Below are 13,220 nucleotides of genomic sequence, written 5' to 3' on the forward strand. Positions count from 1 at the left end.
ATCGGAACGCTCCGCCTCCTTGAAACGATCCCGGAGGTGGACTGCCTCCCCGGGCTATCCCCGCAAATCCTTCCGTGCGCGATCCTGGAGAGTAGTGTTGCGATGGCTCGGCTTGGCTCGGCTTGGCTCGGCTCAGGACGGCTCCGAGAAAGCCAAAACTCGAGCCACGGCTGCGATTTCGGCTGTTATTACAAAGCCGAGGCCAAGCCGCCCAAGCCATCCATGAGCCGCCTTTTTCAATTGGCGCTGGCCGCACAACAAATATTCATGCTTTGTAGTGGAACAGAGCAACAGGAGGATGATAGGACTGCATTTTATATGTGCCGCGATGCACAGAATGTTTTAAGATTGTCAGGAGGACGATTGGACAAAGTCGACCAAACACCCATATTGCAGGCAAAACTCGAGTCGAGTCTCAGATCTCAGATCTGACGTCGAGTCCGATCAAGCGGGGTGCTTGATAACTACAAGTTACTTACACAAGCTACGACTTATAACACCACAACTATTAACAATTTAATGGTTAGCTCAATGTCACCTGACTGTTCAACTCCCCTCCGCCTCCGACCTCGACCTCGACCTTGATGCCGTCCTTCACGGTTCACCGGCCGCATCCACATTGTACGAGGACTTCCATCCGGAAGTCCTCAGTATGGAAATTCGGGTATGGAGGCCGCGGCGATGTACCGCGGCCCTTGTTATGGTGAGTCCCTCCTGCACTCCCTCCTGCTTCACCCATCCACGCTGCCCCGCCCTCGACCCTCTCATTCGCGTCGCCTTCCTTCGCGCGCGTCGTTCGCCTGTGCGTATCCCACCTCCTGCGCGTTGCTCACCTGCGCCACTGCGCCTGCACGTCGCCCACCTGCGCGCTGCCCGCATCCTCCCTCCTTCGCCTCCGCGTCGTCCGCCTCTGCACACCTCTGCATTACCCTCCATCTGTATCGCCTACCTTCGCGTCGCCCGCCTTCGCCTCACCCACCATCTTGTCCGCCTCATTCCGGCCCTCTGGGTCCTCTCGCGAGCCCTCCCTGTTGCCGTCCTCCGCATCCGCATCCCCGGCCTCTGGGTCCCCCGCGTTTACGTTGCCCACATGCCGTCCTCCTCCTCTGGGTCCTCCATCTCGTGTCGCCCACCTTTGCCTCCGCGTCGCCCTCCTCCGCCACGTTGCGGCCCTCGGCATCACACTCCGCCTCCTCCACCTCGTCGCGGCCCTCCGGAGTATGTGCCGCTCTCTACCTCGCCCTCCTCTGCTCTGGCGCACGTCCTGCTCTGCACGCACATCCAACTCGCGCGGGCTCGGCACGGCGTCCTCTCCTCACCCTCTCCCTCCACCCCGCTCTCCTTCGTCTTGCCCTCCTCCGCTCTTGCGCGCGTCCCGCTCATTTGCGCGAGCACATGCTACCCGCGCGGGCGGAGCACCGCGTCCCACTGCCCCGCTGCCCCATCCCGGCCCTCTGCCTCGCCCCCTCTACGTCGCCCTCCTCCGATCTTGTGCGCGCTGCGCGCCATCGGGCAAGCACATTGTGCTCTACCTGCTGTGGTCAGCTGCCTTGCCTCCTATTTTGTCTCGGCCCTCCGCTTCCACCTGCACCGCTGTTGCCACTATGTAGTAGTGTACTAATAAATATATTTTCGTTGCCAATCCTATGCTTGCGTCGTGCAGGAACATATAAGAGAGTTCGCATAAATCCCCTTCTCTGGGCGCCCAGCGAGCGAGCTGGAAATATTCTGGAAGAGCCGGTCCTCCGTCTTGGGAGGAGGCGCCCAAGACCGGCTCTTCCAGCGGCTCAGCCATCAGTCCATTCTGGCTGCTGGCGTCAAGCTCTCCCCTCGTGGGAGGCTCGTTCTGAGCCGATTTTCCCAGCCCGGCTGACAGCCAAATGACCCGGCTGGCGCAGCCAGCCGAGCCGAGCCGAGCTATCGCAACACTACTGGAGAGGACGATCACGCTAGTCCAGCCTAGGCCTCACCTCTGCGTGCGCGGACGTCTGGCAATTCGAAGACCACATCTTCCGAGCCCGGCCAGCGCAAGTGCGGTGCCCATACGTAAGCCGCCTCGTCTTTAAACCGGCATATCCTCCTCACACGAGGCTTCCGTACTTTGTTTTGGGCGCACTTTGTACGACGTACATGGCACCGGCGCCGGGAATTTGATATTCTGCTAGACGTGCCCCACTCCCGTTCAAGGGGATCTTCCCTCCAGCATCAAACTCAGCGGCCGGCGTCATGGTTTTGGTCATCGCATCCTCGGGTGGGACTGCAGTATATACGTGAACGAGGCTGGGCTGCGGGCTTTGGGCTGTCCTTGTCTTTTTCCCCATCTCTCGCTTTGCTTCCCCTGCGAAGTTACCCGACGCGACTTCCACTCTCCAAGCTCTCGTGTCGGTCCAACCTCTTGGAACGCCATGTCGTCCGACAGTGATGCGGCCGCGGAGATCGCTGCCTTTGTTGAGTTCTTTGACAGTCTGTGAGTGCTAGATCTCCTCTAGGCATGTCAATGGCTCTAACACCGTACGGATCGGAGCGCAGCTTTGTCGGGAGTTGCTGTACCTTCGCGGCCATGAGTACGTGCTTCAAATCCGATGGTTCAAACGTTCATAGCTGATGTCATGCGGATCGCGTCGCAGCGTTCCTCGCGTACGACTACTCCCTTACGTTCGCTAAGGAGATCGACTTGTTCTGGATGCGCAAACCAACAGGGGCCTCCATGCTCTTCTTCGTCAACCGATATGTGCCGCTCATACTGCACGTCTATGAGATCGTGTCCGGTTTTGTACCTTTGGATGACAGGGTGAGCACCTTCCTTCGTCTTCGCTGAGAGCACGCGACCAACGGTGTTGGCAGAGGTTGGTGCACCATTTCACAATGAAGCCGATCAGAAACCTGAGCTCGTTGCAGTTGTCTAAACAACGTTCTCGCGACGCAAGCGATCACGGTCTTTCAGTACCTCCCCTGGGCTGGTGAGCAGCAGGAATGTCCGTGCGATCGACTCCGTGGCTCACGACAGTCGATCCAGCTTTCTCCGCTCTGCGAGTTTTCGCCCTGTGCGGGCGCAATGCAAGATGGCCCGTTTCGTTCATCGTCTTGCTGCTGTCTTTAGTGCCTGTGGCGCTTAACTTGGTGCGTTTCTTCACGCCCCTCACAAGCTGATACAGATTAATCCGTCCGCATCGTACAGTCACAATATCACTGGCTTTCAGCCGTCAACGACCCTCTTGCAGGCTGCTCAGCCGTTCTGTCTGTTGATCTCACGATGACCAAAGCGTGAGTGCGCTAGTTTCGCGGGCCCAGAAATCTGACCGCCGACGTCTATCTTTGGATCTCCCTCAGTTGTAAGTCCAAGTCTAATGGTCGCTCGGCACCTTCTGACATACAGGCACCATATATACAGTCTCGATCACATCTCGAGGGAGTACTATTGCGGCGGATGCAATTGTCATCATCGCCACATGGGTTGCAACATATGGGACAACGAAGTTGTTCCACGAGCACGAGGTCATGGCGCGGTCACTTTCTCACACGTTACAGCATGATGGTACGTGTTCTCCAACGCTCGATCCTATGTCTCACGTTGACCGCGGGGAATAGGAACGATCTACTTCTTGTGAGTTGTGCCCTCCCTTTGAAGGACGGAACTGTCGCCCTAACTCCCCGGAAGCGTTCTGTTGGCTTGAATGCCATCCACCTGTCGTTCACTTTGACTGCGGTATGTCACGAGTCCCTTCCTCTGTGAAGCCGTGCTCATCGGAGCTCTGCGATGATAGATTGCCACCGACGGGATCAGCCCTCTGAGTTATGTTACGCTTTTCACCGAACCGTACGTCTTGCCCTTGCCCGCGTTCATACGCCTTTCTAATGAGACGAGATTACGTTCAATCACAGTATCACAGCGGTTCTGGTGTCTCGATTCCTCTTGACCTACAAGAACAAACAGGGGGTTGCAAGACAGCCTTGCCACGAGTGTTGGCATGGGTCCTGCCAATCCGCAGGGCACGCTCCAGTTCGCCCACGTAGTCGGGTCGATGGGCTCTGCGATATCGTACAGCGAGGAACCACGCAAGATGATCCCTCGGACGAGATCGAGCTTGATCCAAAATGGCGTGAGAGCCACGTGGGAGACGGGGAAGGTGCGGGATTCGCGTTGTGACATGTTTTCAAGGCTGTTTGAGAGGAATTAGGATCCTGTATGGCTGTATTACATTTTTATTGGCGCTCAACGATATAATATACATTCTCCATTACAAGAGGCCATGGATGCTTTGGGGTCCATCAATAATGACGTCATATCATCGGTGTTGGTACAGTGATGGTCACGTGTCTCACACTCTGGCCAATAGCGTGGCAGTTAATTTGCGCCTGCAAACTTTGAACAGCTCACCATGACGCTCTCGTCTTCTCGTCTTCCTCATGCCGCGGTGGACACTGCCTCACGACGGGCTTGCTCAGAGCCGGCGACAAAATCTCTTTCTTGGTCTGTCGACAGCTTGAATTGGATGGGCCGGCATTGATTGCCCCCGGACTTTGGACGATCTCAAGCGATCATCTCTTGTTCCCCGTCGCTTGTCACGGAGGAAGGGTGGATGCTACAGCTCCCCTTGCGGTTGAGGTGAATGATGATCACAATTTAGATGCGCCTCTGCTGCTTTGCTGACGTGCAAGACAAATCAACAGTTGTAAAGTTTCCCAGTTCTTGCTCGGGTTCAATAAAGTCACTCAGGTACCAAGCCAGTGCCTAGGCTTCCTACGCCATCTTCTGGATTCAATCGCTTATTCGATCGACCAGATATTTCCGTGGCTCCCTCCCACGGCCTTCTTGAATCCGTCAATGCTCGACAGCCTCTTCACACTGTCACTTCAAGCTTCAAGCACCGGTCAGCGTCTTGTACATCATGTGCAGTGTGCACACACATGAGAGGTACAAGAATAATCCCCGCATGAGCTGTTGGCAACGCATCCGATCTAATGCCGCTCTAAGGGCATTAGTGGCACAAGTGAACATCGGTACGTATTCGGATTTGTTCGGCGCGTCGACCTGTGACTGACACAGGCCTGTACTGACTCTCATCTTTCAGCGGTCGAACGGCGCACTGGTTCCATCGAAAGAGCTGTGTGACGGCGATCTCACATGGCAGGCAAATCACCTTGAATCAGCTTCGACTGTCATCACTTACATCCGCCATCGTCGAGAGGGCGGGTACCCGTATGTGCCCCACCGACAGCAAGACCGCAAGGGGCCGTCGATTCGCTGTCGTAACATGCCGTTGCTGCCGGGCCCCGGCGCATCTGACCCGGAAGTTAAGCACGCCGACTCTCTTCTTCTATTCAGCGCAGCACAGGGCGAACATGTGCAGACGTCTCGGGCTCTTGGAGCGAGTCTAAAAGTAGGGGCTGCCAAACAGGCGCCGAATGCGGCGTACACGGACGAACGTGCGTTACCCCCCGCGTGGTCCCGGACTCCCATCACCTCCTTCCATCGACAACGGCTGCACCGAGCCCCCGCCGTCCTGCCCAGTGGGATTTAGCATGCCGCCACGCCCCGTATAAAGTCCGACCGCGGTCGTGCACGGTCTTCGCTCGCTGCAGCTGCCCGCCTCCAGCGCACGAAAAAGCAAGATGGCCCTCGCATGGATCGTCTCCGCACTCGCCCTCCACGCCGCGACAGCGCTCGCTCACCCACTCGCGCGCGCCGCGACGGAACCCGACCCGGACAACTTCGTGAACGTTTCGCTCGCTGGAAAGACGTACACGAACAAGGAAAGCTTATCGCCATCGGTGGTATTCCCGACGCGGTCTGATCTTCTCCCACCAACAGGGTCTAGTTGCGTTTGGCCTGATCCCTCCAACTTTACCGAATCCACCGGTCCGTTTTACCTTCAATCTCGCTTTGGCGCGCTGACATCGTTCTTGGCGGGATAGGGGACACCCTTGGCGGCATCGGGAGCGGCGTCGCGCTCAAGCGGGGTTCATTCATCCAGCAATCAGATGGCACATTCACTGGCACCATTGTCGTCCAGCCCGATCGTGGCTTCAATGTGTGAGTGTATGCGCCGTGCGTGGGTTCGGTTTCGTCTCTGATCCGTCAACGTTTGCCAGGGACGGCACGATCGACTACCAGGCTCGCCACCACAACATCGACTTCGTTCTTTCGCCATACTATGGCGACGACGACCTCGACTTTGATGACGCTCTTGAGACGCTCCAGCTCACCTACCGCGACACGCTGCTCTACACGGAGCGCAACAACCAGAAGACCACTGGTCTCGATGCGACTGGTGTCCGGCCGGCGGCCTTGGTCGGTCAGGTCATGGACCCACCTTTGCCCATCGCCCCTTCAAACAGTCATCTTACCATCGACGCTGAGGGCCTCGTCATCAACTCGGATGGCACGTATGTGGCTGCTTGTCCTCTTTCCGTCGACCGTGATGCCGACCAACTCACGCAGGTTCTGGACGAGTGACGAGTATGGTCCTTACATTTACCTCATGAGCGCCGAGGGTTCGCTTCTCATGGCCATTGAACCTCCTAATGCTATCCTGCCTATGGTCAACGGCCAGATCGATTTTACGTCTGTCGATGACCCTGACACTGGCCGTTCGGGCAACCAGGGTGTGTGCACTTCTGTGACCTTCAATCAGCGCTAACTCATTGCCATAGGTTTCGAGGGCCTCACTGCTGATCCCACCGGCAACACTCTATACGCCATGCTCCAGTCCGCCACCATGCAAGACGGCGGTGGCGATAAGGACACTGAACGCTACACGCGCCTCCTCGCCTGGGACGTCTCCTCGCCTCTCTCTGGCCCGCCCCCACTCATCGGCGAGTGGGTCGTCCCACTTCCGCTCAGCTCCAAGGGCAAGACCTTCCCGCAGAGCGAGATCCACTTCGTCAGCGAGGACGTCTTTCTGGTACTCTCGCGCGACGGCGACGGCCATGGGGGCGACGACAACAACTCGGCGTACAAGCAGGCGGATCTCTTCGACATCTCGGGTGCAACCGACATTCACGGCACCAAGTTCGACGATCCGAGCAACCCGGTTGCGCCGAACGGCAAGCTTGACAAGAGCGTCACCCCGGCTCAGTACGTAGGGTTCGTGTCCTTCATTGACGATGACCAGCTCGCGCGCTTCGGCCTCCATAACGGTGCGCGATTTACCATTCAATATCCAGGCATCGAGAAATGCTGACTATATGCGCTTGGATTCACTAGGCAAGCCCGCGGACCAGACGCTGATCGATGCCAAATGGGAGTCCCTCGCGCTTGCTCCGTGCAACGATCCATCCTTCCCGGATGACTACTTCCTCTTCACGGTGGTATGCCCCGGGCCTTCTCCCCGTTTGTGAGTGTCGGCGCTGATAATCTCCCAACCCCTTAGGCCGACAACGACTACATCACCACCGACGGCAGCATGTTGGGTCAGCCGTACGACGCCGGACTCGACAACGATAACCAGTTCATGGTTTTCCGCGTCACCCTCCCGGGCGCGACGGTCAACATCGCGTGAGCGAGCGAGCGCCCACTCTATCGTTATTTGCTTTGTGTCCCGTTTTCGCGTACCATGCTCTTGTGAATGTCAACGCTCTCCCGCGGGAGATCATCAGACTCATGGCTGGATGTCATTATGGCGTTCGAACCATCCCAAGTGCATCTCCAAGAGGATGCCCGTGTGGGAAGGTCTTAAGTTTGGAGAGGCTCGGTAAGCAGTGAGTCCGCCTTTTGACTCACTTTTTGCTTTTGTTTTCCCCAAAGGCCCAGGTGACAGCGCCAACGAAGTGAACGAGTTCTTCGGGCTTGCATTTATGCACTTCGTTGCTTGATGGTCTCATGGTTTCTATGAAGCGTCTTCTCCAACAGGAACGGTATCGATTGGATTCCGACTCCGGTCGACGATGCGGGCCCAAGCCGTTGAGCAAGCAAGAGAGGTGATGGCCATGGGTCATGGCCCACATCAAGCACGCATCCTCTGACTTGGGGACCCCGCAGCTCGGAGGTTTCGGGAACTCATCCGGGTTGTGGGACGATGCCGCGACGAAGACGCACCGCGTATCTTGACGCCTCGGACCTTCAAAGCCCAACCAACTTCCTCGCAGAAGGGACAGTTGAAATGCATATCAGATCGTAAGCCCGCGCGCAGCTTATCCGCTTCAAAACGCTTAAGGTGGACTTCGAGCAGGTGCCTGAAGGGCTCGTACTACTTCCGACCCGCCAGCTGGCTCGCGCAGAATGCGACGACGAAAGGACGAGCACTGCCAAGTGTGCGTGGTGCTCAGTCCGCATGCAACAGTTCTTCGCAGAGCGAGAAGCAGGCACCAGATACACGTGCTGTGCTTCGACGCCGTTGGCCCCACTTCGCGCTTCTTGGTTGACGCAGGTACGCATAGTCATACTGGATTTCTCTGCAACTAGTGGCTGAACGTATGCGCGCATAGAGAGCAAGTCGTCAAACTTTCAACCGCCTCGGAGGGCGTTGTACTCGGGGCCCGCACTGGCACCACCAGTGAAAACGCCCAGAAGCTGTCGCACGTCGCCAAGCGCGCGTGGCTTTGCACTCAAGACACATATCGCCCGCCAAGCTCAGCTGAGAGACGGACGAGAAGATCTCGCTGATTTGTCAAGAGGTGTTCGCAGGCGAACCCGTTCTCCTGCTCGCGCTAAGTGGCGGTTGGCAGAGGTTGCGGGGACATAAAAGACGGGCATGCACGGCGCGGGAGCTTCTCCTCAGGGACCCTCGCTGTTCGGTCAGAGTCCCCGTCCTTCCACCCGCCCCGTCCCTCGAACCTTTGGCTGTCACCCGCCCCGGCACTTGCTGAACGACGAACATGTCTGGCGGCTCCGACAAGGCAATCGAAGCGGGCTCGCTGAAGCGACGCGCGACGAACTCGAGCTCGAGAAGAAGGGTGTGTCCATCCGGGACGACTCCGACTCCGACTCCGACTCGGAGCATGCCGGGCTGAGTTCCCGACTGAAGAGGAGAAGCAGACGCTCCGCCGCGTCTCGGACAGCCTCCCTGTACGCGCTTACTGTAAGTGTTCCTCCTGCTCGAGGCGCATGAAGCGGCACGCTGACGAGGGGTTGGCAGTCATCGCCATCTGTGAGATGGCTGAGCGTTTCTCATACTACGGTACGACCATCGTCTTCGTGAGTACCGTTTAGCTTGTGCTCGAGTCGCACAGACCTGACGAATTTGAGCGCGCAGACCAACTTTATCCAACAACCTCTGCCCGTCGGTTCAAGGACTGGCGCGGACTCTATCCAGGCAGGCGCACTTGGCTTTGGTCAGCGTGCATCGACGGTCTCACGACTTTCAACTCTTTCTGGTATGTTGTACGAGTCTTCCACAAGGTCCGATACCAACGCGCTCGGGACCTTTTAGGGTTTATGTCGTCCCTCTCTTCGGGGCGTATCTTGCGGACACTCACTGGGGTCGGTTCAAGACCGTCTGTATCGGCTGTGGTCTCGCCATCTTCGGTCACATTCTCCTCATTATCTCATCTGTTCCCGGTGTCATCGAACACTCGAAGAACGCCCTGGCATGCTTCATCATTGCCATCATCATCATGGGCTCCGGAACCGGACTTTTCAAACCCAACATCTCGCCTCTTGTCGCGGAGCAGTACAAAAAGTCGAAGCTCTTCATCGGCCACACCAAGTCCGGCGAGCGTGTCATTGTTGACCCTATCATGACCACCTCACGTATCTACATGTACTTCTACCTCTTCACGAACATCGGTGCCCTCGTTGGCCAGATCACCATGGTTTACGCCGAGAAGGCAAGTATCGTCCTGGTTCCACCCGACCTGGGAGAAGCTGACATTACGGTTTACAGTACGTCGGTTTCTACCTGTCGTACCTCCTCCCCACCGTGTTCTTCCTCATCTCGCCATTCATCCTGTGGTATGGCCGCAACATGTACGTCAAGGCGCCGCCCACCGGATCCCCGCTTCAGACGACGATCCGCCTCTGGCGTCTGGCGATGAAAGGCCGCTGGAGCGTCAATCCGATCACGACGTACAAGAATATGCACGCAGCGGACTTCTGGGAAAGAGTAAAGCCGAGCAAGTTCCAGAGTGAGGACCGCCCGCGGTGGATGACCTTCGACGATTTGTGGGTGGACGAGGTTCGCCGTGGTCTCAAGGCTTGTGTTGTGTTCACCTGGATCCCCATCTACTGTGTGTTTCCCCGTCTATCTCCTCGCGAGATTTGTACCGACTGCTGTGCTCCCAGGGCTCACGTACAACCAGTTGTACAACAACCTGATCTCCCAAGCGGCAGTCATGGTAACGAACGGCGTCCCGAACGACATCATCGGCAACCTCGACCCGCTCGCGCTCATCATCCTCATCCCCATCTTCGACTTTTTCATCTACCCCGCCCTCGCCCGCGCGGGCATCCGCTTCACCCCAATCAAGAAGATCACCCTCGGCTTCTTCGTCGGCGCCGCAGCCATGGTCTGGGCCGCGGTCCTGCAGCACTACATCTACAAGACCTCCCCGTGCGGGTACGAAGCCGCGTCCTGCGCGGACGCAGACGGGAACCCGCTCACGTCCCCGCTCAACGTCTGGATCCAGGCGGGCCCCTTCGTGCTCATCGCGCTCTCCGAGATCTTCGCGTCGATCACCGGGCTCGAGTACGCGTTCACGAAGGCGCCGAAGAACATGCGCTCGCTCGTCATGGGCGTCTTCTTCTTCACGTCCGCGCTCTCGTCCGCGCTCGGCGAGGCGTTCGTCGCGCTCTCGGAGGACCCGCTGCTGGTGTGGAACTACGGCGTGATGGCCGCGCTCGCGTTCGTCGCGGACACGGTCTTCTGGTTCCAGTTCCGCCACCTGGACGCGCAGGAGGACGAGCTGAACCACCTGGGGGAGAAGCCCGCTGTGCCAGGGTCGAACAAGCATTGAGCGCTCGTGTCTTCGTTGCTGTGGGTCTCTGCGTGGGTCTCTTGGTCTCTGTCGCGACCTGCTTCCATCCTCACGATGGATGCTTCGTAGTGTGTTGTAGTACTAGACTTTCCCCCACGATCTTTCACGACCGGTTGCCAAGCCTGAATCTGTTGAAGTATATATGTGGGTGCGACCAGTCTATCGGTAGTCAGTGAGACATGTCTTCTGAAAAGCAGAGCGCACAGAGAGACGGTCAACGCGGGTACAAGTCAAGGTGTTGCTGCGTCCCAGAATGCGGGAAAGAAACTGACCGGCTCTTGGCGGCTGAGATGGGAAGCTGGAGTGGTGTTCGTGCCGTGGCTATGTGCGGCACGCCACTTAATCTGGCTAGGATGTGTACGAATGGAATCTCTTGCATCCCTAAGTATGCATAGCACAAAAATCGGGCGAATCGGGCGGGAATATCGACTTTCGTCGTTGATTGACTCGCTCTCCCACGCGAGCTTCATAGCCACCAATGACAGCCATGTGACGTAGCACGCTACTCTACATCCATCACCATGAGACTCCTGCGCGGCACCCGCTGCCACCATGCTCGCCGCATATACTCCCCTCTCCTCCCGCTCCGCAGAACCTACGCCATCTCGGCCGCACCACCCAGCCAAGGCGAGCGATTCATTCCGCTCAAGACGACATCGATCCAACACGCACCTTCAGAAGTGAAGACATCTCCCACGGCTTTCCTAGAGCATGTGCGCTCCCCAACCTCCGGACCGTTATTGTTCAAAGGCGGCATCGGCGACGAAGGCCTCCCTCGGTCGTCAGAAAACAGCCGCGCGGACACGCTGCTCAAAGCACTGCGCGCAGACGGCGACCGCCGCGTCGAGGTGGAGGTCGGCAGGTACGATCGGCCAGAGTCCGGGTCCGCCGGCGGTCGGTTCGAAGTTCCGCTCGGTGTATACTTGGACTGGATGACCAGCGCCGCACCAGCCGAAAAAGAGCAGGCGCAGCTGTACTTGGCCCAATGGCGCGCGTGTGAAGAGGTGAGTCCGGCAGCCGGACATTGTGTGTGGGCGCACGGGACACACGGAAGCATGTCGCCTCCCCACGGGACACGCTTCTGTGGTTTGCGGGCAGCGCGATCGTCGAGGGCCAGTGTCTGAACCACCTGCAGGTCCCCGGGCTGTCGGAGATGGTGCGGAGGCCGGGCGTGCTCGCCGCGCTGCTGGGACAGGGGTCGGTGGACTTGTACCAGGAGAGCTTCTTCGTGGGGCGTGGTGCGACTGTGAGTACCGTCTCATTGTCAGATCTGGCGTGATTCTGTACGGGAAATCGCGGAATCGCTGATGATGTATGACTCACAGGTCACGCCAATCCACCGGGATCCGTACCACAACGTCTTCTCCCTCCTCGCGTCGTCGGCTCCAGATGCGCACGGCAAACACTTCCTGATCTTCCCGCCATCCATGAACGAGGTGCTCACCGATGCCACGTTCTCGCGCAACACTGCCCGCCTCGATGTCGTGCTTCGTCGGACCCCTGGAGCGATGGACGGTTTCGACGCTGTGCTGGACGCAAATTCCGCGCCGAGACGAGTATCGGAGGCGGTGTTGGACAATGGGGGCGCGCTGAGTTGTGTGCTGCGGGAGGGGGACACGCTGTTCATCCCGCGCGGGTGGTGGCATCGGGTCGAGAACGTCGAGGTTGATGGAAATTCCGGGCCGAAAGCGGAGGATCATGAAAAGCGCAAGGGGTGGACCGCGGGCGTAGGCTGGTGGTTCTTGTCGCGGAGCGAGTGATGGCCAATGCTTGGAATAATGCAGAACAAAGGCCATAGTGCGACCGATAGTTCGTCTTCGCTAGCAGGGCTCCCTGGTGGACGTGGATTGGCACATACAATAGAAACGTGCGGCGAGGGTGGGACGGAGACGGCTAGACGCGGATCGCGATAGAAGCCGAGCCGTCTTCTCCTGTATTTGGGGTCGTCGCTTGCATGACTGCCATCTTGCGTCCGTGTGGGGCAGGTCTGGCCCCGTGCACAGTCACCGGGGCTGCGCAGACGCACTGAGCTTCGGGGAGGCTATAGGCTGTAGGTTGATCGGGACGCAGGCACAGAACAGGACGGGTGCGCAGGGCGGCCCCATTGCGCACGGGCACGCAGCGTTGTGTGCAGGGGGCGCAGGAGGCGCAGTCGGAGGGGGAAGCAGGGCGATCGATGGGGCGGGTGGACGCGAGGGCATCAGATGTGACTGGCCTGGGCGCGGTGCCGGGTGGTGGTGACTGGGGAGACGGAGCAAGCAAGCAGGCGGAGAAGAAGGAGCGCAGCCCAGAATGGCAGCTCGCGA

General features: G+C 58.4%; 4 protein-coding genes across 4 annotated transcripts; all 4 read left to right on the plus strand.

Moving 5' to 3' along the window:
* Positions 1–2,405: 2,405 nt before the first annotated feature.
* BXZ73DRAFT_80208 (uncharacterized protein) lies at positions 2,406–4,178 on the plus strand (the record flags this gene model as incomplete). The annotated part of the gene is made up of 11 exons (XM_048023236.1): positions 2,406–2,467; positions 2,490–2,593; positions 2,628–2,791; positions 2,845–2,846; positions 2,899–2,960; positions 3,101–3,120; positions 3,278–3,332; positions 3,392–3,535; positions 3,589–3,604; positions 3,785–3,817; positions 3,935–4,178. 11 exons carry the CDS (start codon positions 2,406–2,408, stop codon positions 4,176–4,178), a joined length of 906 nt encoding a protein of 301 aa, XP_047874317.1.
* A 1,435-nt stretch (positions 4,179–5,613) lies between these two features.
* On the plus strand, positions 5,614–7,502 carry BXZ73DRAFT_104784 (esterase-like activity of phytase-domain-containing protein; the record flags this gene model as incomplete). Its single annotated transcript, XM_048016018.1, has 7 exons — positions 5,614–5,860; positions 5,917–6,034; positions 6,094–6,387; positions 6,443–6,606; positions 6,655–7,140; positions 7,208–7,311; positions 7,374–7,502. The coding sequence occupies 7 exons, from the start codon at positions 5,614–5,616 to the stop codon at positions 7,500–7,502; spliced, it is 1,542 nt and encodes a 513-aa protein (XP_047874318.1).
* A 1,315-nt stretch (positions 7,503–8,817) lies between these two features.
* BXZ73DRAFT_91993 (peptide transporter PTR2A) lies at positions 8,818–10,893 on the plus strand (the record flags this gene model as incomplete). The annotated part of the gene is made up of 7 exons (XM_048026202.1): positions 8,818–8,895; positions 8,954–9,020; positions 9,078–9,136; positions 9,195–9,315; positions 9,341–9,768; positions 9,825–10,167; positions 10,223–10,893. The coding sequence occupies 7 exons, from the start codon at positions 8,818–8,820 to the stop codon at positions 10,891–10,893; spliced, it is 1,767 nt and encodes a 588-aa protein (XP_047874319.1).
* Positions 10,894–11,435: 542 nt separating this feature from the next.
* On the plus strand, positions 11,436–12,674 carry BXZ73DRAFT_52346 (Clavaminate synthase-like protein; the record flags this gene model as incomplete). Its single annotated transcript, XM_048020796.1, has 3 exons — positions 11,436–11,918; positions 12,050–12,160; positions 12,240–12,674. The coding sequence occupies 3 exons, from the start codon at positions 11,436–11,438 to the stop codon at positions 12,672–12,674; spliced, it is 1,029 nt and encodes a 342-aa protein (XP_047874320.1).
* Positions 12,675–13,220: the final 546 nt, after the last annotated feature.

Source organism: Epithele typhae, assembly GCF_022376455.1.
Source record: "Epithele typhae strain CBS 203.58 chromosome Unknown BXZ73scaffold_56, whole genome shotgun sequence".
Classification (NCBI taxonomy): Eukaryota; Fungi; Basidiomycota; class Agaricomycetes; order Polyporales; family Epitheliaceae; genus Epithele; species Epithele typhae.